General features: G+C 39.0%; 1 protein-coding gene across 3 annotated transcripts in view; it reads left to right on the top strand.

Annotated features, from left to right (window-relative positions):
• Positions 1 to 22,497, top strand: part of SNX25 (sorting nexin 25) — a 123,178-nt gene that overhangs the window by 92,232 nt on the left and 8,449 nt on the right. For all 3 annotated transcript variants that reach the window (XM_044225609.1, XM_044225610.1, XM_044225611.1), the window contains exons 8-15: positions 2,081 to 2,212; positions 4,837 to 5,109; positions 7,606 to 7,770; positions 10,666 to 10,797; positions 12,992 to 13,132; positions 16,134 to 16,247; positions 21,279 to 21,443; positions 21,741 to 21,858. In XM_044225609.1, the coding sequence (XP_044081544.1) occupies positions 2,081 to 2,212; positions 4,837 to 5,109; positions 7,606 to 7,770; positions 10,666 to 10,797; positions 12,992 to 13,132; positions 16,134 to 16,247; positions 21,279 to 21,443; positions 21,741 to 21,858 (1,240 nt within the window). The remainder of the gene's footprint in view (positions 1 to 2,080; positions 2,213 to 4,836; positions 5,110 to 7,605; positions 7,771 to 10,665; positions 10,798 to 12,991; positions 13,133 to 16,133; positions 16,248 to 21,278; positions 21,444 to 21,740; positions 21,859 to 22,497) is intronic.

The following is a 22,497-nucleotide window of genomic DNA, read 5'->3' as shown; positions in this document are numbered from 1 at the left end:
TTAAAAAATTTTTTATTTATTTGACAGAGATCACAAGTAGGCAGAGAGGCAGGCAGAGAGAGAGAGGAAGGGAAGCAGGCACCCTGCTGAGCAGAGAGCCCAATGTGGGGCTCGATCCCAGGACCCTGGGATCATGACCCAAGCCGAAGGTAGAGGCTTTAACCCACTGAGCTACCCAGGTGCCCCTTAGAAGATGTTTTGAACTTGGTTTTGCAAATATGTGAATTTGTATCTAACTTGGAATTCATTTTTATCCAAGGAAAATTATACTGGGAAGACTTCCTTAGATTTCGTGGAATGCCCTTTCTGCTTAGCTTCTTCCTCTACTCAACTAAACTGATAGCTCTCTGAGCGGTCTGTTATCCCTAGCCAAATTTGATATGGGTTCCCACAAACCTCTGTGGATCATGTATGGTTAGAATTTGTATTTCAAAATGCTTTACTGGTAGGGTTTGCATAATGATACATGCTGTGATCTCCCAAAGTTGGTAAACTAACTAAATACTATTTGTCTGATATATTTATGGACTCTAATTGTTAGTTATCTGTAGCTTAGGATCGCTCTCTCCTTTAATTAGTTATCAGAAGTTGTTAGAAAAATGCCTGCTCCTTTCTGCTCACAAAACCTGAGGGCTCACTGTCGGCAGAAGAGTTGAATCTGTGTTGATCATATACACTTGATTTTAGAAAGATTTTACTGGTAACATTTCCAAAAAATTTCTCATTGTCACAATTTAAATTTTAATAATCTTAAAAAATAAATTTTTCTTTTAATTGTATTTGATTTATACGCACATGTCTTTTTTTTTTTTTTAAACCTAACTAAGAGCTAAGGATATGGGGCTTCAATTCCTTCTAAATTAATTTGAGGCATTTCTCCTGACTAATTGAGTTATGAGTAATTATAAAGGTGATCTGCTTTCTCCTAATACGGCAGCCTGTGCTCAAGATTGTGCACACTGTGTCTCCAGATGTAGTTTCTCTTTTTCTGTAAGCATGCATGCAAAATGATAAACAAAGGAGTAATTTTGGTACATTAAAAAATTTTTTAAATTAAAATGATGCTTACAAAAGATTTTTTTAAAGTTTTTTTTTAATGTATTTATTTGACAGAGAGAAATCACAAGTAGATGGAGAGGCAGGCAGAGAGAGAGAGGGAAGCAGGCTCCCCGCTGAGCAGAGAGCCTGATGTGGGACTCGATCCCAGGACCCTGAGATCATGACCCGAGCCGAAGGCAGCGGCTTAACCCACTGAGTCACCCAGGCGCCCCTACAAAAGATTTTTTAAATAAATCTGAATAAGGCTGGTACTTTAGTGAATAGTACTGTGTTGATGTTCATTTCCTTATTTTGATCATTATACATTGTTTATGTAAGAAAATACTCTTGTTTGTAGGAAATGTAGGCTTTATCCAGTGGTAAAGGGCTGATCATGTCTGCAGCTTACTTTTTTTTTTTTTTAATAGTATGGTGGCAGTGATGGTGTGTGTGCATGTGTGTGTGTGTGGGTGTGTGTAGCAGGGAGAGAATGTGATTTAAAAAGGTGGTAAAATTTGGGGAATTGGGGCAATAAGTAAAGTTAATTGAAAAAAAAGATACTGTAAACAAAAGAGCAAGATATAAAATCATTTTCCTCAGCTGTATAAAAATAAGATGGAAGGCAAAAATGCCAAATTATTGGATTCTAGACTTCTAGTTTTTTTATACATTTCTCTTCAATTTTTCTATTCTGAATATCTGTTGCTTTTAACTGTATATCCCACATGGCAGGGATTTTCATCTGTTTCATTTCCTAGAAATGTGCCCAATACAGAGTAGATGCCAAAAAGATCTTTTACTGAGTGTGTGGATGATTAATTGAAAATTGGTGTTTATTGAATATGTACATATTGAATCTTTAATAAACTTTTCCATTTACAATTTAGGAAGTGGAGTGAAATACCATATTACACTATGGCCCTAAAAAATGAAACTCCCTCCCAATGTAAAAACTGATCCATTGAAAGTTAAAGTAAACCGATAATTAAAGTTTGATTTTTGACATTTTTCTTAATTTTTTTTCCTTAAATTTCCTTGATAGATTCTTCAGTTTGAAGATATCTTGGCCAGTACTTTCTATCGAGAGCACTTTCGAACGTACATGGAAAGGATGGACAAGAGAGCTCTGATTAGTTTTTGGGAGTCTGTGGAATATTTAAAGAGTGCTAACAAGGTAGTATATACAGCATCAAAAGAATATTAATCACTAGCTGATGAAAACTTGCATGTTAGGCTCTCTATCTGTGTTTCTCTGTGAAGATGTAAAATAAGTATACATTAAAAGACTATTTAAAACCAAATATAATAATGGAATTATTGTCTAGCTCCTAATGGTAAATAAAATTAGATTTTATTTTACAAAAAAGATGCCTTTGAATGTGTAGTCAAGGGAAAAAGTGACTTAAAAGTGTACCAAAATACTGCATTTACTTTCAGGTAGGTTTTTTTTTTAATACATTGTAAAAAGACATCTCTCTCTTTCTCTCTCTCTCTCTCTTTTCTCCACACTGCTGTTTATAATGAATTGATCTTGTCATCTGAACCTCAGTCTCATAACCATATTATTTTAATGTCATATTCATGTGTGTAATTTATATGACTGTTCTTCTTTTATTTCATTTAAAATATAATTGAATTAATGGGGCCTGGATGGCTCAGCCAGTTTAATGGCTGACTATTGGTTTCAGCTCAGGTCATGATCTCAGGGTCCTGGGATTAAGCCTCCCATTGGGCTCTGCGCTCAGCGGGGAGTCTGCTTGTGGATTCTCTCTCTCCCTCCCCGTCTCTCCCCCTGCTCTCTCTCTCTCAAATAAACAAATAAACAAATAAATCTTTAAAAAGACAAATAAAATATAATTGAATTAAGAAACACAAAAGAACATTTTTGGTCATAGATGCCTCTTACAATGAAAACCCCAACAATAAGCATTCTCTTTTGCACTCGGCAATGTCTCAATACACTTAACGATTAAAGACTGTGAAATATGTATGTTATATGTGTTTATAACTATATGGGACAGTGTGTATAACATACATATGTATTTTCAGAGGCTTATTAAAATAAGCACGAAGAGCAGTGGGTACGTTAAATTACTATTTGCCCTTTATATGAGTGTTGGCGGAACTGAATACCAACCTTAAAATACATCATAAATCACAAACTACCTCTTTTTTGTTTTTTGTAAAAGATTTTTATTTACTTATTTGAGAGAGAGAGGGAGAGAACAATCAGGGAGAGGGGTAGAGGCAGAGGGAGAAGCAAACTCCCTGCCTGAGTTGGGACCCTGATATGGGCCTCCCTTCTGGGACTCCAGGATTTTGACCTGAGCTGAAAGAAGATGCTTAAAGGACTGAGCCATGCAGGTGCTCCACAAACTACATTGGTTAAGGAATTAAGTTCATTCTCATAGTATTTTTAAATTCTCTTAGAAATGCCTTTCATTATTAATTTGTAAGCCACAAATTACCTCATTTTAACAAATACTGTTTTTGCCCACTTTATTACATATTTTATTTACTAGACTTGATTCCAAATGACTTTGGGCTGTTCTCAAAGGAATATTGCAAAGAGCAATCTAAAGAATTTTTCTAAACTACTGAAAACGATTCAGAAGATTTCAGTGGAGTAAGAGCATTTAACTTTGTTGGGGCGCCTGGGTGGCTCAGTGGGTTAAAGCCTCTGCCTTCGGCTCAGGTCATGATCCCAGGGTCCTGGGATCAAGCCCCGCATCGGACTCTCTGCTCAGCGGGGAGCCTGCTTCCTCCTCTCTCTCTGCCTGCCTCTCTGCCTCCTTGTGATTTCTGTCTGTCAAATAAATAAATAAATCTTTTTTTTTTTTTTAAAAAGAGCATTTAACTTTGTCAAATGCAACACTCGCTATTTTGACCCAGCAACTCTGATTTGGATGTGAAATTTATGGGATGTTTGTTAAATTCACAGTCTTCATTTGTTAAGTTGCTTGTCTTCATTTTTTTTTTTTTTTAAGATTTTATTTCAGAGAGAGCGAGCATGAGCAGGGGGAGGAGCAGAGGGAGAGAGAGAGGGAATAAATCTCCAGCAGTCTCCACACTGAGTGGCAGGCCCTAAGACCCAGAGATCATGACCTGAGCTGAAACCAAGAGTTGGACGCTCAGCCACCCAGGCACCCCTCTCTTTATTTTCACTCCTGTTGAAGACTCTGTGTAACATTCCTAGAGTTAATGAGATGTGTCTAGAGGAAATATAAATATTATGTCAGCCAGAAGGGATATTTGCATTTGTGAGCTGGCTGGCTGTGACCTACGTGTAACGTTTACAACTAAGTCCTCTAATATAAGCATGATTATAATGCAATAAATCATCATTCTGAAAGAACATTTTTCTTGTTTTCTTAAATTATACAATACTGACTTTTTTTTCTCTAGTGAGAAATGGTACTTCCAATTATTTATATTAGATTTTAAAAAGCCAAATTGAATTTAACTTACATTTGAGCTGTGGTGTTCAGATTTATGATAAGGAGTCTATTGCAAGAAGAGAACTGTTGTCATTTTTCTCCTTCCAGCATTTCAAAGACATTACATTTGTTAACTACTCAACTGAAGTTTCATTTTAAGGAGCCAGTTGTCTTTTCAGGGTCTGCCTCTTGCCCCTTGCTTCTGAATGTGCATACAAAACCCAAAGAGCCGCACTGAAATGTACAGTGTACATTCCTCATGTCTTCCTTCCAGCTTTGAAATGTGGAAAGTTCTGAAGATAATCCTTTTTGTCAGAGGTGATATTTCTTACCTTTCTTGTTCATTTTTCTGTCTTTTCAGAATGAAATTCCTCAATTAGTTGGTGAAATTTACCAGAATTTCTTTGTGGAAAGCAAAGAAATATCTGTGGAAAAATCACTTTACAAAGAAATCCAGCAGTGTCTTGTAGGAAATAAAGGTATTGAAGTGTTCTGCAAAATCCAGGGAGATGTTTATGAGACCCTAAAGGATAGGTATTACCCTTCGTTCATTGTCAGTGACCTGTATGAGAAGCTGATGCTGAAAGAGGAAGAGAAAAATGTCTCCCAGTTGATTTCCAGCAAGGATGATCTGGTGAGTCACACTTAATTTTCTCCTCCTTTCTCAGTGGCTAAGCTTCAAAAGTGATTGGGTAGGCTCATATTGTATAAGCTGAATTTGGTGTGCGCCTTCATCTTTTAATGTATAGGACTGTAAGTAAAACTTACAGACTTCTTGTTCCTATGAAAACTGACTACTGCTGCCAAGTCAGAGACCTCACTGCCCTGTCTCGACCTGAGACACACCCCGAAAATGCCAAGGCAGAAAGCCTGTGGGGTGGGACATTTGTGGCCTAGACCAGATAAGAGAATCCATAGAACATGGTGCAGCCTGAGAATAGTCAAAGGATGGGAACATAAGGAGAGGAAGAGAATGTGGGTGGAGTTACAGGAACTATTTGGGAGTTAAAAAATATCAGATGTAAGTAAGATAGATGTTCCAAAGAAAACCTTGCTCAGCCACACCTGAAGTCTAATTTTCTTAAACGTGTTGCCATTTAATTAGAGAACTACAATTGCCACCTGTCATTTACTATTAATGATTTACATGGGTTTTAAGATTTGTGAAGGTGCAAAGAAAAACAAAATGTTTTATAGTCACCCTGCTTGGAAAGATGGTAATTGATCACGGATTTTTTTTTTTTTCTGCCCAGTGGTATCTCAAGCCCGAGGGAATCAAGTGCTTGCTCTTGATGATATTAGAAGTCAGTATCTCTGAACTGTTAAATTCATTCCTTCAGACTTTTTAAAAGATTTGTTACTTAGTTCTTTATACTTTCAGTGTATAACACCACCAAACTGGTCCAAAAGACATTACTCATTGCATCTTATTTTTAAGATAGGTCAATTTGTTTAATTTTTTATTATTTATTTATTATTTTTTGGTCAGATTATTTTAACTGTGTTACCTCTCTCCCTCAAAAATTAAAATGGTTAATCTGCAAATGCTGTAGAAGAGGTTATTCAGATTAATTAAAAATGTCAGTACCCAACAGATAAATTGGGAAGGTCTTGAACTAACAGTTGATATGAAAGGCAAACAAATATGAAAAATTGTCCAACTTCACCTTGGACTCAAGAGTAATATGTATCACTAATCTTTTGAAAGCTCCTACTTCTAAAAATTTATCTTAAGATAATAACTAAAGGGTAGAAAAGTATATATATAATGGAATTTGCTTTAGTACGTTTGGGATAGCAAACCAGCAGAATCAACCCAGAGTAGGAACAGCAGTAGGAATATGTGTTGGTGTACTATCAATTCCCAGGATATTATAGAGCCATAAAAATTAAAATTTTATGTTTTTATTATGTTTAAACTGTAATTAATACCCTCAAAATAAGAAGCATTGTAAGTTCTATGGAAAAGACAGAATATATGTTTATGTATACAAAGTGTACTATCCTATGTCATGATATGTACATTGTGGACAAAGATTTGAAAGACCCTACAAAAATAAAAAAAGCTTGGTTATTAGGACTGTTAATACTTATTTTTGTTGAAAAAAGTTATTGTTTGTTACTTACTTATTACCAATAATTAGAAGAAAAAGTTCTGGAAGAACGTTAAGGAATATAAACAAAGAAGAAGGCTGTTCTCAGCTGTTCTTCCCACTGCCCTCCACAAATCTGTTTTATATGCTGTCTGTTGGTAGTCTATCCAGATTTTAAAAGTTACATAGTTCTTTATGAATCTTAAGTCACTTTGCTTTTATTTAATTAATTTTAAGTCATTTTGAAATGCTAACCATTTTACTTATAAAATGATCTACCTGTTGATTTATAAAATACATCTTCAAGAGAAGGACTGAACAAAGTGTATACTGAAAATACTTTCACTAGTGGGGATTTGGAAATTTTATTTTATCTTATTTTTTGAAAGATTTTATTTATTTATTTGACAGAAAGAGAGAGAGAGCACAAGAAGTGAGGAGCAGCAGAGGGAGAGGGAGAAGCAGCTTCCCAAGGAGAAAGGAGCCTAATGTGGGGCTCAATCCCAGGACCCTGGGATGATGATCTAAGCTGAAGGCAGAACCTTAACCAACTGAGCCACCCATGTGCTCTGGAAATCTTATTTTAAAGGGACTTGCTTGAGTTTTCTATAATATTCTTTGGAGCTGGAAAGGAAGCCAAGTGTTTCTCAGTGTCTTTGTCCAGGATTAGGCACAGATCATTTGGTTGAGCTGGACAGAGAACTCAGTTGCATTCCTTTGTTCCAAGCGAATTCCCTTGGGTGTACAATCTAGAAAATAATGGTATGGAATCCACCCCAGGCCCTCCTGCTTCAGGCTTAATGATGTTTCTTTTTTCAGTGCGGTCCTGAACACCAGTTATTTTGGTTCCAGATAACTTTGATTTGTTCCTTTGTTGAGGCAAAGTAGCCGGCTCCTGGGCTTTCTACCATAGAGTCTTTCCTTAGTGGGATCTAGTATTGGGCACAGTGTAATCATATCAAACCTATACACTAGTAATAATGGCTGAACAGTCCAGCATCAGAAGATAGTGTGGTTCATGTGACTTTCTCCCCCAGGGCCCAGGAATCGAGGCTGGTGAGGAAGCTGTAGATGAAGGCACCAGCCGGATTAATGAACAAGCCAGTTTTGCTGTAAACAAACTACGAGAACTAAATGAGAAACTTGAATATAAAAGGCAAGCTCTAAATTCTATTCAAAATGCACCAAAACCTGACAAGAAGGTAACTCTTTTGCTTTCAAGGTTGTCTTTGAAAGATTCCACTTTCCGATTTGATAAAGTTTTCAGTTTATGTTTGCAAATCGTCACAATTTCCTTAAAAAGAATTTTAACTGTTAAGTTCCGTTGTCAATTTTTTGCTTCTAGTATAGAATGAGAAAAGTAGTTGCTTTTAGTCTTCCATGGTTTGGGGTTCTCCCTCAGTCATCAGCGGTGAGTAGCTCCGTGTTCTCTCACCTGGCTTGCCTATGGTACCTTTACAGAAGAGGGCAAAGCATTTCCTTGTGCCAGACTCGTTTCCGAAAGTAAATTAACTCCGTGAGAACAATTTTTAAATTTTCATTTTTCTTTCAAATGCTGTGAGTCACAGTTTAGGGAACTTCACAGAATTACACAAGAACTAAATCGTCTTGCTAAAAGCCAACAGAATTGGAAACCTTAAAAATGTAGACAGCGTCTCCCTAACTGGCACTTCGCAAACGCAAGTGGTGGTGTGACTTTTTGCTTTGTGGTTCTGCCTCTTCAGAGCCAACAGGGAGATGTCTCTGATACAGCTATGGCTGATGCTCTTCTGTCTGCCCAGCTGATCTCCTCTGGCAATTTCTGAGTGTGTGTTCAGCAACAGAAGTGACTAATAAATTCCTGATGCTGAGCCAGTCACTGTGGGGCATCAGTGACATACCAAGCCTGACCTGAGCTCTTGGGGAGCTAACGTGCTGATGGTGGGACTAAAACATACCCACATGAAGGTGAAGCCAATAATCACAGCCCCAACTGATGGTAAAAAGCAGGTTCAGAAGGTTTAGGCTGGGAGTACTTCCTGTAGGCTTTTTGAGCAAGGACAGTGTCCTTGCAGCCTTCGTGTTCAGAAGAGTTTGGAGTGAAACTTCTGCCCTCACACCACAGAGTTACATATCCTTATAGGTTTTCTCATGAAAGAGATCCATAGCCTTTTTTAAAAAAAAATAAAATTACTTATTTTTAAAAAATTGTTGCAAAATATAACATAAAGCCTACCATTTCAACCGTTTTGTACAGATCAGTGTCTGTGCATTCACACTGTTATGCAACTGTCACTCCCATTCCATCGCAGGACTCCTTTCATATGGCAGAATTGAAGCCCTGTACCCGTTAAGTAATACTTTCCATTCCCCGCTCCCCAGCCCCCTGGCAACCACCATTCTGCTTACTATCTCTTACAGATTTAACTACTCTGAAATACATCATGAGTGGAGTCATACAGCATTCATCCTTTTGTGACTGGTTTATTTAACTTAGTATAATGTCTTCAAGGTTCGTTCATATTATACTGTGTGTCAGAACTTCCTTCCTTTTTAAGGCTAAGTAATTTTCCACTGTGTGTATATATAGCATTTTGTTTATCCATTCACCCATCAGTGGATATTTGGTTTGCTGCCATCTTTTGAGTATCATGAATAATCCTGCCATGGACATGGGTGTATAAATATCTTTTCAAGGTCTTGCTTTCAGCTCTTCTGAGCATGTACCCAGAAGTAGAATTGCTGGGTCATATGGTAATTCTGTTTTTAATTCTTAGAGGACCATCCATACTTTTTTTCCATAATGGCAGCAGCATTTAATACCGTCTCACCAACAGTGCATGTAGTTTCTGATTTCTGTATATCCTCACTAATAATTGTTGTTTTTCAGTTTTTTGATAGTAACCATCCCAGTGGGTATGAGGTGGTAGCTCATTGTGGTTTTGATTTGCATCCCACTAATGACTAACTATGTTGAGTATCTTGTCATGCATTTAATTTTGTCATTTATATAAATTTTTTTTGAGAAATGTCTATTCAAGTCCTTTGCCCATTTTTTAATCAGACTGTCTGGTTTTTGTTTTTAAGTTTTTAGAGTTCCCTATATATTCTAGATGTTAATACCTTATGAGATATGTGATTTACAAATATTCCCTCCAACTCCGTGGGTTGCCTTTTTACTGTGTTGATAGTATTTGCACATAAGTTTAAAATTTTTATGAAATCCAGCTTTCCTATATTTTCTTTTGTTGCCTTTGCCTTTGGTGTCATAGCCAACAAGTCTTTGCTACTTTACTGTTATGAAGCTTTTCCCTATGTTTTCTTCTAAGAATTTATAGTTTTAGCTCTTATGTTTAGGTCTTTTCTCCATTTTGAGTTAATTGTTGTTTAGGAGTTTAGGGAAGTGTCTCACTTCATTATTTAGCATGTAGGTATCCAATTTTCTGAGCACTCTTTATTGAAGAGATTGTTTTTTTCCCATTGATTGCTGTTGGCACCACTGTCAAAAATCCTTTGGCCTATATACAAAGGTTTATTTCTTGGCTGTCTATTCTAATCCATTGGTCTACATGTTTGTCTTTATGTCAGTACCATATGTTTTAATTAGTGTAGCTTTGTAGTAAGTATCGAAATCAGGAAGTGTGAGTCCTCCACCTTTGTTCTTTTTTAAGATTGTTTTGTCTATTCAGTATCCCTTGAGATTCCGTATGAATTTTACAATGGATTTTTCTATTTTTGCAAAATACATTAGAATTTTTAGAGGTATTGTGTTCAGTCTGTAGATCACTTTGGGTAGCACTGTCTTCTTAGCAATGTTTAGTCTTCTAATCCATGAACATTGGAGATCATTCCATATAGTTATGTCTTCAATTTCTTTCCTCAGTGTTTTTTAGCTTTCACTGTAGAAGTCTTTCACTCCCTTATTTAATTCCTATTTTTAAATTTTTATGCTATTTTAATTGGAATTGTTTTCTTAGATTTCCTTTTTAGATTGTCCATTGTTAGTGTATAGAAATACAGCGTATTTTTGCCTGTTGATTTAAATATCCTACTATTTTGCTGAATTGTGCAGCATTGCAAGTAGTTTAATAACTCTCAGGATGTTTTCCCTTTGGCAGATTGTTTTAAAGTTGAAGGAGGAGATAATTCTAATAGAGAAAGAACGCACAGACCTACAGCTGCACATGGCAAGAACAGATTGGTGGTGTGAGAACCTCGGAATGTGGAAAGCTTCCATCACCAGTGGAGAGGTAGTTCTTACTGCTTTTCCTCCCAATTAATTTTAAGAGTATGACTTTATACAGAAGATTTTGTCCTAGAGAATTAAGGTTGAGGGTAGAAAACCTATGTTTGTTCTTGTAGACTGCATTTGTTATTCCTTCTCTGCTGTTTTCACTCTGTCACACCCGTGACTGCGAGTTGTAGGAGGGCTGCCTGGTTATAGATCTGTTTTCATTCCACTTCAGGTTGTACTTATTCACTGGAATTGTAAGCAACTTTCAGATAGGGACAGTTAATGTCTCTGAATTGACATTTTATTTTTCCATTAACGATTGAAATAAAATTGGAAGGCGCTTTTTGAAATTCGGTGGTGAAAAATTAAAAATTTAAGTGTCTCTGAGGGCTCCATTCTACTGATTTCATTCACTTAAATCTCAGTTGCTATAAGATCTTTAATAATGAATATTTTTTCCTTTGAATTAGAAAATATTTTGCTGTTCTTTCAGGAATATGGGTAACAGTTTTCAGAATATGCTATATCCTTTTTGTCTTTGAAAATAATTTCTTTTCAAGTAGAGAAGCATGTGGGCATTTACATTGTTAATTTTGACAACTTCTTCATTCCCGCCTGCCTTACTATCAGTCCTGTGGAAATCTGGAGTTGAAGGTCAGGTCCACACAGAAACGAGATCATGAGTAACATAATGTTAATGTTCACACTCTTACTATGGTATGGGGTGGGCTTGAAATTCATAATGTTAAATTCACCTCTAGATTACATAGCAGACAAAGCGTGTTCTCCAAAAGCTACTGTGAAAGCACACACAGTACATGAGTGCTTGACCAAGTGCTTCACCATGTCTTCAGTACTTACTAGCACTTCCGTCAAGGTAAGCTGCAGGAATTTGCTGTGAGACATTGGTCACGGAAAAGATAGTGGATGAGGCACTGAGGAGTCCCCTGAGTGCCAGAGTTCACAAGGCAGTCCCATGGGGATTATGTGGAAGATATGTCTACATCATGCCAGAGTCTTCTGAACTCTGATCCGGGCTGACTTCCTTACTAGATGTGTGATCCTACAACAACCGAAGGACCCTATGCATGCTCTTATCTCCTGTGTCCTCACAGTGGGATAAAGATCCTACCTCATGGGGCCCCGGGCATGCTCTGGGAGTCTTGTCTCCTTTGCCTTCCTTATTGAGTCTTTGTCTCTAATTCAGTTTGTGATACCAATTCAAGCTTAAATTCAGTGTGTTTTGTTTTTTCTCTTAATCTATTTATGTTAAGTATAATAATGGCCTGTTCTGAATTGTGATATTGTATATATATGTTAAGAAACTGTGCTAAGGAATTATCTAAGTTGGAAGGTAGAGGAAATTATGTGTTTCAATGTAAAATTTCATGAAAATTGAAATCCTGGTTTGTTGAATCCAGAAATTAAACTGGGGAAGGCTTTATCCTTTCCTGAGACAGGTTTTGGCATATCTCACACTTGTTTGCTTGCTGTTCATTTGTCTTTTTAAAGAAACACACTTAAGATGTTAATTAAGTCCACTATATTAGTTTTCTTTTGATGTGTAACAAATTACCACAAATTTCATGGCTTCAAACAACACCCATTTATTAGCTCACAGTTCTGTAGGTTGAAAGATTAACAAGACTCTCTCATTCTCTACTCATTGCATCATAAGGCTGAAATCAACATACTGGCCAGACTGAGTTCTTTTCTGGAGACTGGGGGAAAAATCCACTTCCAAGCTCAGTCAGGTTGTTGGCAGAAAGTTCCCTGTGGTTGTGGACCTGTCTCTGTTCTCCTGCTGTCAGTGGAAGACGCATTCCCCCCCACTCACCCTTCTCCATCTTCACACTAGCACCACGTGTGCAGTCTTTCTCGTACTTCCAGTCTTTCTGATGTCGTCTCCTGCCACTTGCCCAAGGAATCTCTCTGCTCTTCAAGGGCTTGTGTGATTAGGTTAGGCCCACCCAGGTAATCCCCTGTGTTAATTTCAGCTGTCAAATGTAACATAACCTAATTGCAAGAATGGATTCCATGATATTCATAGTTCCAGGGATGAATACACTAAGGAGGGCATATACACTAAGGACATATACACTCTATATACAGGGCATATACGCTAAGGAGTGGGAGGTCTTGGGGGCTATTTAAAAATCATGCCTACTGTATCTGCTCACCACCCTTTTGTTGCGTCTGTTTTTCTCAAGGTTACAGAAGAGAATGGTGAGCAAATGCCTTGTTACTTTGTTATGGTAAGCTTACAAGAAGTTGGAGGAGTTGAAACTAAGAACTGGACCGTCCCTAGGAGGCTCAGTGAGTTCCAGAATTTGCACCGGAAACTTAGTGAGGTATGAATACTCATGAATACAAGGTGTAGAATTACTAAGCAAGAAGATATGTAAGAGCTCCTTTCAAGTTTTTACATATAAAGAAACGAATTAACCTTTCTCCTTTGCTGTGGATACTGGCAAAGTGGCATTTTCAGCCTGACATTTGGAAATTAAATAATAGACCAAACCATTTTAGTAGAAATCCTTCAGGACAAAGAATTGTCTGATCTCCATTGAGCCTCATAGAACCTCAGAGCTGAGAGAGGGCGAGGGATCACTTAGGGCCACTGGTTTTTGAAGCTGCCAGTTGTGACCTTTTAGTGGGTGGAATCAATTAATGATTGTAGCGACAAGAAGAACATAGAATATATTAGATTTCAGGGACACCTGGGTGGCTTAGTCATTAAGCATTTGCCTTCGCTTTGGGTCATGATCCTGGGGTCCTGGGATTGAGCCCCATGTTGGGCTCCCTGCTCAGCAGAGCAGGAGGCTTGCTTCTCCCTCTCCCTCTCCCCCTGCTTGTGTTCCTGCTTTCACTGCCTCTCTTTCTCTGTCAAGTAAATAAATAAAGTCTTTTAAAAAGAAAAAAAAAAAGAAGAATATATTGGATTTCAGCACTAAGAGTAAGGGTCATAAAGTGTTATGGTTGAAAGCACAGACTTGGGATCCACACTGCTTGCGTTTGGATCCTAGCTGTACTATTTAGTAGCATATGACCTGGTACTTGTCACTGTGTCTCGCTGTCTCTCTTCGTCAATAAAGTACGAATATGATAATGCCCATGTCTCCTATCTCTCAGAGTTTTTGTGAGAATTAAGGGAATAAATGCATACAAAGCATTGAGAAGAAGGTGTAGCACATACCAAGCATTATTGTGTTGGTGGTGGTAGTAGCAATGAGCATTGTTTCATAGAACTTCTTAGTTTTATGGGTGGGTTATATTTTATATGTAGATATGCATGTATGTGTGTGTCACATGTTGCAACATAGCATGTATTTCCTCCTGTGAGTTTTAGTTAAAAATGTCAGAAACCTTCTAATCTAGGTCAGTTCTTTTAAGAGGAGAGGCGCTGACCCCAGAGAGTTTGGTCAGTCTATCACAGGACCTGTTCCTAGTGGCCCAAACCATATTGGAATCCGGATCATCTTATTTTTCATTCCTTATCCCCCCATCTTTCTCAGGAACTGCATCTTCTCTAACTCTCCTCCTTCTGAAGATGATGGCCCTCTTCCCTGGCAACTGAAACACTCTTTGGTCACTTCTCCTTTTGTTTCTGTTCATTGTTCTCTGGCTCAGAATGAACGGACACTGGTAAAATCCTGTGGTCACCTATTAGATTGCTCTTCTGTAAATGAAATGTGTCTGTTTCCTTTAACCTTTTCTCTGAAGGGGTTTTAAAAAAAAACCCACTTGTAATCACTAACTTATGAATATTGTAATTTCTTCAAGTGCTTTTAAAAGGATGGTGGCCAAAATCAAGCGTCCTGCCCCAGTACTTCTCAAAGGGAATGCTGTCATTCCCTTTGGAGTGTGGAAAGTGAAATCTCTGTCTTAATAAAAAATTACATTTTTCCCAAAATGTGTGAGTAAAATTGATCCTACAGAAAAGTGTGTCATTTGCCCTGTAACAAACCAGTGTGAAAGCCAAAGTTCAGTATCCATCCAATTGCTGATAAAAACAGAAGGAAGGAGAAAAAGGAATTTAGGGGAGATTTTGAAATAAAATGTATATGGAAAGTGTTCTTTGAAAAAAAAAAAAACCAAGTAGACTAAAGCCTTAGAGGAAATAAACAATAAACCTTATAAAATTCTATGTCTGTCCTTTAGTCTCATTTTCCTTATCTATAGCTGATCCCTGGAGTTCTTTTCTTACCCTTAGAATTTACTCTCCTGTGGCTTTTCACAGCAGGGACAAGAAGCACCTTTTCAGGTCCCTGGTGAATTTTAATCTTCCCTTCTGACTCTCACTGCCTCTTTCATTTCTTGAAAATTGTACCCTAAATTTGAGCCCTGATTTGCATGTCTCCTTGGGCACATGCCATTGTACCCCTGATTATTCTGTGGGCTCTGTGGGAAGGGCTAGTTTTTCCTTCCCCAGTTCCCAAGTACTTGCATGCACTTGTTACAAGTGACTTCTCTTGCTGTGGCCAGGCCAGCAGGGTACTCCTGTGCGTGGAGGATGACAACAGCAGTCAAAGCAATTGCAGGCAGAGGCTGTGTTCATTGACTTTTCAATGCCAGTTGGTTTCATTAAGTGTATTCATCTGGCCCCAGTGCCTTCATGAAGGGCCAGTGTTTGGAAATGGGGGCAGAGTCTGGAGCATTTGGAACCCACTGCCCTCCTAGGGTCTGAGGGCAGACTGGCAGAGTCCTGTATGGGAACGGGCATGAAGAATACAGAATTTGTGGTCAGATGGATCTGGGTTTTAATCCTGATCTTTAATTGTCTCATATGTGAAATCGGAGTAACAATTGCCAACTCTTCGAGCTGTTATCACACACGCCGAGCTTCTAGCACAGTGTCTGACAGAATGTAGCACTGATCAGTCGACAAAGGGGCTGTTATTATTTGTTGATATATTATTATTCATGTACTTCCATTTTGCAGTTTGCCACTGAAGGACAATAATCTTTCTTTCTGTTGTTTTTCCAAATGGGATAACTTTTTCACAAAGATGCTGTAAACAAAGCACATTCTAATAGGAAGATTTTCTTCCCGTGAGCCAGGTGTCCACACCTAGAGTCTTGTGCTTTGGTGTGTGTTGTGTGAATCTACCTGAGCAGCCTGGCGTCTGCACTGGCCAGCTCCCAGGCATTCGGAGTCCTAGGAATGAGCTTTAGCTCTTTTCATCAAATGTCCCATTCCTCTCGATTCCATGAGCCTGATTAGAACAGGTTGCAAACCTCAGAGGAACAAGTATAAGAGGAAGGTTGTTTTGTTCTAATTATAATTCTAAACTTTTTTTTAAACATGAAAATATGATTTGAGATGCTAACATTTAATGTTTTCCTCCACAGTGTTTCCCTTCTTTAAAAAAAGTCCAGTTGCCTTCTCTCAGCAAGCTGCCTTTCAAATCTATAGATCACAAGTTTATGGAAAAGTCAAAGAATCAATTAAATAAGTTTTTACAGGTAAGCAACTGAAAAGTTTTGGATACGAAAGGAAAAATTCGTTATTGGGGTTAAACTGTCATCATTCTAAGAGCTTGCTTATTTGCTTCCTGGTCTTATAGGTCGTGCCAGATCCTCAAAATATCTTTGGTTTGCTTGTTTGTTAATAATTAAGGTATGGGGATGCCTGGGTGACTCAATGGGTTAAAGCCTCTGGCTTCAGCTCAGGTCATGATCTCAGGGTCCTGGGATCAAGCCCTGCATCGGGCTCTTTGCTCAGTGGGGAGCCTGCTTTCCCCTCTCTCTACCTGCCTCTCTGCCTACTTGTGATTTCTGTCTGTCAAAAAAATAAATTAAAAAAATAATTAAAGTATGCTATGCACACACAAAATATAAATACAGAAAATATAAAATATGTACAGTACAGATACCATGTGTGCAACTTGTCCTTTTCTGCATACTGAGCCCACCCTATAACTAGCACCCAGGCCAATACTTCCTTCCTGTCATGGCCTTTGTCCCAGAGTGGTGTTGATCCCAACTACTAATCACACAGATACAGTTGTCTTTGAACTTCCTGTAAATGGGGTCATGCAGCGTAGTCTCCTTTGTGTCTGACCTCTTTCACTCCACAACTGTGATCAGAGGATCTGTCCATAGTGCTGTTCTGGTTGTAGATTATTTGCTTTCACGACTGTGTAGGTTTTTTGCTGTGCAAATACACTACGGTCTATTCATCCCACTGTTGACAAGCATTTCCAGTGGAGGCTATCTTGAAGAGGGCTTCTATAGAATGGTTCTTAACTTGTGGTGAATCTGCGTTGTGTGGTACCTCCGGGTCTGGGTTTCTTCGTTTGTCCAAGTGGTTGTGGCAGTTTTTACACTGTGACCACAGCGCGTCAGGGTTCTGACGGCTCTCCCCCCTCTCCCCCAACTCTTCTCTGCCTGTTTCTCTTTAGTCCTCCTGGTGGGTATGTGCTGGTATCTCACTGTGGTTTTAGTTTGCATTTCCCCTGGCGGCTAATGAAGTGGAGCACCAGTCTGGGTGTTACTGGCTACTCGGATAGTTTCTCTGATGAATTGTCTGGTCAAGTTGAGTCTGCTCTTCCGTCATGTTGCCCAGCTTTTCCACACCGCCTTGTGGGACTTCTGCATGGGATTTAGATGTGAATCTCTTGTCAGACCACTTATGTTGCAAATACCTTCTCCCTTTCTGTGGTTGGCCTCTTCCATCTCTTAATGATTTCATTTCATGAACAGAAGTTCTCAATTTTAATTTAGTCCACTATATCAATTTTGTCTTTTATGATTATGCCTCTGTGCATCTTAAGAAATCTTTGCCTACTCCAAAGTCCTAAAGATACTCTCCTGATTTTCTCCTAAAGCATAAACAATGCTTTATTGTTTGTCTTCAGTCCATTTTTAGAGAATAAGGCCAAACATATACTACCCTTGATAGCAACCACTATTTATTTTTCCTTAGCTGGTCCCTCTGTATTCAGAAGATGGTTAATTTACTCAAAGCATGGACCCCAAAGCCCATATAGTCTTTGGAGGAATGGAACTTTGCATCATGAAACACTTTTTGGCTATATAGTGGTAGCTAGATGGCCTAGGATTTTTAAATAATAGATGTTGCCAAACTCTTAGTCAAGGCTTTATTTTAAAACATAGTTATTCAATCAGAAGTATGGGTCATTGTTAAAATAGATTTAAGTCAGAGTCGCTTTGAAAGTGTTAGTCTCTTTTTTCTACTATTCCTATCTTCCTCTCTCTCTCTCTCACTCTCTCTCTATATTTTTATATGTATGTGTATTTTATGTATATATGTATCCTAAAGTTTTTCCAAGATGCAAATTATTTTATTCCCCGAGGGAAACTTTCATTTTATAATAAAATAATATATAAATATGTGCGTATATGTACATATAATGTAATGTAATATAGAGTAAATTTCCCTTAGGAAATAAAACAATTTATACCTTGAAAAACTCTCTGAGTTTAATTATGGCAGAACTGGATTAGAGAATCGCCAAAGTTTATTTAAATGCTCTTACATGAGAATTTGAAACTGAAATACTACCATTTTGTTGCTGATTCAAAATATCTAGGAAATAATTAAACTCACTCCCACACTGTACATGATTAAATCATTTGGATGAGCTAACAATCTCGTCTGTGAAATAGAAGTGTATTTTTCAAAATTCAGGACTTCTCAGATTAAGGTGTGTAGCTTTGGAACCCTCTAGCTGACTCTCTTGTTTCCTTCCAGGGTCTCTGTTTGTCTGGCCTTTCCTGCTGTCACAGACCCCACACTCTGGACCTCCACTTTCGGGGGCACAGGAAGGGCGCAAATGTGCCTTTATTGGATTAGTGGTCGTGAAAGTGGGTTAGTGAGTTCTGCTGTTGTGCCAAGAGAAACTGCACTCTGAGACCCTGCCGATAGGTCGTGGGGACATGAACAGGCTGCAGCTAAGCCAGATGAAACAGTGGTATCTTTTGTGTGACCTTTTGTCTTTTAATCAAGAGGATTTTAAGTCAGGAAATAATAGTTTAGATTGTTTTTCATTTCCTCAAAGACTCTTTGATAAAGCCCTAACCATTGAATGTATTTAGGTAGGTTATACAGCAGACTGTCGTTTCATAATTGTTGTCCCACCAACCGCAAACAGGAAAAGTAAGGTGCAGAATGCTTTGTCTTTTATTGGGTCCACAGGACCTTCCAGAAAAAGAGATTCCACTGAGTGTGTGTTTACTCGATTGCTTATTTATGACAAATGGTTTTCTAGTGAAGCATACGAATCGTACAGATACCTAATAACCTAGCTACTCATGGCACCTGGGTGGCTCAGGTTGGTTCAGCATTTGTCTTCAGCTCAGGTCAGGATCCCAGGGTCCTAGATTAAGCCCTGCATCCAGTTCTGCTCTGCGGAGAGCATGCTTCTCCCTCTTACTCTGCCTGCTGTTCCCTCTGCTTGTGCTCTCTCTCTGTGTCAAATAGATAAATAAAATCTTAAAAAAAAATAACGTAGCTACTCATTCCTGGCCATACTGTTGCTAATATCTTTCTTCATTCCTGCTCACATAGGCACAGCACCTGCCCTAGCCATTCCCCTCCTGTGGTGCTCTGTCCTGCTTCTGGGTGTGCATGTGCTGTGCACTCTTCTTGGAATATCTTACCCCTTTCTGCGTCACCCACTGAATGGTCATCTGAGGTCTTTGCTAGAATAGAATAACATGCTGTAAGTATTTGGAGGGAAGGAGTTGGAAATGGGATGCCATCCCCAGAGAGCTTAAAAATGATAAAACCCTTATTATATCTTGTCCCACAGAAATCTGTGAGAATTTCTCACTTTTCCTGTGTACTTAATCTGATTATTTTTCCTCTAATAGAATATAATTTAGGCCAAAGTCTTATCACATTCATGATCTCTTTATTTATGTTGATTGTAATAAGTTTGAGACTTAACATTACTTAATGTTTCCTACTATTTTATAAAATAATGCTGGAGTATAGGTTAGCTAAAGGAAATCAAGTTAGGGGGAGGCTATCTCCTGCCACCTAGTCCATCTGTACATATGACTGAACATTTGATACTCTGCAAAAGGAATAAAGGCCTATTTATTGGGCTCCAGGGCTGGGGAAGGCAATAGTGACACCAGCTCCCCATTTCCCTTAATCTCCTTCTCTCCATCTGGGCAGAACTTACCCATTCCCAGTTCAGTCTTCTGCAGGACAGAGGAAGCTAACAACCACTGGAATGTTGATCATCCCTCTTGGAGCCCCTGTCCCCAGTGTGGCAGTACTGGATGTTCTCACAGTGCCTGTTCTAGAGAGTCATAGAGTTCATTGGATTTCAACCTTCACCTGAACAAATGCAATGTGACTGTCAGGGACCAAGTCCTCTGAGACTAGATCTTAACCTCTTCTGCCACCCCAGGCTCTGATCTGAAGTTCTGTGTGCTCCCCGCGTCCCTCTCCCCTAAGGGGATTACATCATCAGTGGGGCACTGTTTCTCACTGGTCTCATTATTCCTAAATGCTTTATCCTTTTTTATTGTTGTTGTTGGTTTCAAGTTTTTATTTAAATTCCAGTAGCTAACATACAGTTTTATATTAGTTTCTGGTGTGCAGTGGAGTGATCCAACACTTCCATACAGCACCTGGTGCCCATCACAAGTGCCCTCAATCCCCATCACCTCTACCACCCATCCCCCCAAACCCTGCTCTAGTAACCATGAGGTCTCTAGAGTTAAGAGTCAGTTTTTTGGTTTGCCTCTCTCTCTGTTTTCCCTTCGCTCATTTGTTTTGTTCCAGATATGAGTGAAGTCATATTAAACACTGTATCTTTTAATACTAGACATGTAGACATTCTTCTGGTCATGTTGTTAATCTTACTGTCCTATCAGTAGCACCTGCTTGGACATAAAAGTTAATTTATATTCTTCTTTCCTATCTCCGGAGACCAGATAGGTACCTAAAGAACTCAAGGACATTTCTAGTCTTGAACAGTTCTGTAATTATGTGAACAAGCACTGCTTAGAAGATGGCAGCACGGGGAAAAAACTCCTGCCTGGTGTTCGGTGCCATGTAACAACTCAAAGTGTCTTTTTTCGGCTGATGTACAAAGTCTGAACCCAGCCATAAAAGGGTGGTTGAGTGGTTTCCTTGTGCAGTGTGTGAATGTGTAAGTTGTTCCAGTGCCACTGGATGGAGTGAAGTTGACATTTGCAGGCAGCGGTCCCGGGTTCTGTAAGCTGAGTGCGAAGCCGGCCGTCTTCCTGCACTGAGCAGTTGTCCACACAGCCTCTCCCACAAGCAGGATGATTAGGGTGCTTCAGTTAACCTGCAGAGGTTGCTTGCAATTAAGATCATTGGAATTCATCTCAGTGCTCTGTTTCAGGGGGAGAGGGAAATGGTTTTGCGTCTGGAATTATGAAAAGAAATCCCCAATGCAGTCCTTCATGTCTTACTTGCCCCTGTTTGTGGTGGTTTTCCGGCAGCATGGACGTATTCCTCCATAAGAGTAATGCACCCTCTTTCCTCCCCAGAATCTGCTTTCGGATGAAAGACTGTGTCAGAGTGAAGCACTTTATGCCTTTTTGAGCCCTTCTCCTGACTACCTCAAGGTTATTGATGTGCAGGGGAAAAAATCCACTTTTTCATTATCCTCATTTTTGGAAAGACTTCCTCGTGACTTCTTCTCCCATCAAGAGGTGAGCTATGGAAAGGTCATGCCATTTTTGCAGCACATTTAGGGGAATGTCTTTTTGAGGGTTTCTTGAAGTATTTTAAACCTTGGCTAAGGCTTTAACATCAAGCTTTTCCCTGAGGTTAGACACACATTTTGGTCTGTGTTGAGAATGCATAGATTTCTGCATGTAGAAAAGTTGAAAGAGTACTTAAGGTTGAAATGTGAGCACATTGTTGGAATATACACTTGAAAGGAAAGAACTTCTTTACCAACTTTCCTGGATAATTGATATGCTTCCTTTGATCTTTCTGAACCCCAGGAGGAGGCGGAAGAGGACAGTGACCTGTCAGATTATGGTGATGATGTGGATGGGAGGAAAGATGCCTTGGCTGAACCATGTTTCATGTTGATTGGGGAGATCTTTGAACTTCGAGGAAGTAAGCTTCTTTATTATTATTTAATCTTATTGCTGTTAAGTGGTTACACACACACACACACACACACACACACACATTCTCTCTCTCTCTCTCTCTTTCTCTCTCTCATAAGATCCCTCTCTCATAATGTCCTTCCTGAATCAAATGTGTAGTTATATCCATTCATTCATCAGCAAATACATTCAAGAGCCAACGAGACACCATGGTAGAATCTGAAGCCATGACCTTAAGGCAGACAATTATCTCTGCACTTGCAGAACTTTGGGTGAGTTACTGTATACCACGTTCCTCTGAATATAGATAGAATGCCTTGAATTTCTTCTCTGTGATTTAGCATGGCCTCATTGCTTTATCCCCAAAAGGTATACAAAAATTAATTTTGCATAGTCAAGGAAGGAGCGGTGTTGTTCAAGGTGAGGTTTGGTGCTGGTAGGGTGTGCTGTGGTGAGGGACAGAGGCATGCTTCAACCTTGCCCTTCAACTACACCTTTGTTCCCATAGAAGAGTGGTTACCACTGGAAGGGTGGGGGGGTTCTGTCCTTCAGGGGACATTTGGTGATATCTGGAAACATTTTGGTTGTTACAGCTTGGGGAATGGTACTACTGGCGTCTTGTGGGTAGAGGCCAGGGATGTTGCTA

The sequence above is a fragment of the Neovison vison genome, chromosome 11 (genome assembly GCF_020171115.1).
Source record: "Neovison vison isolate M4711 chromosome 11, ASM_NN_V1, whole genome shotgun sequence".
Classification (NCBI taxonomy): domain Eukaryota; kingdom Metazoa; phylum Chordata; class Mammalia; order Carnivora; family Mustelidae; genus Neogale; species Neogale vison.
This window is presented reverse-complemented; position numbering and strand designations above follow the sequence as displayed.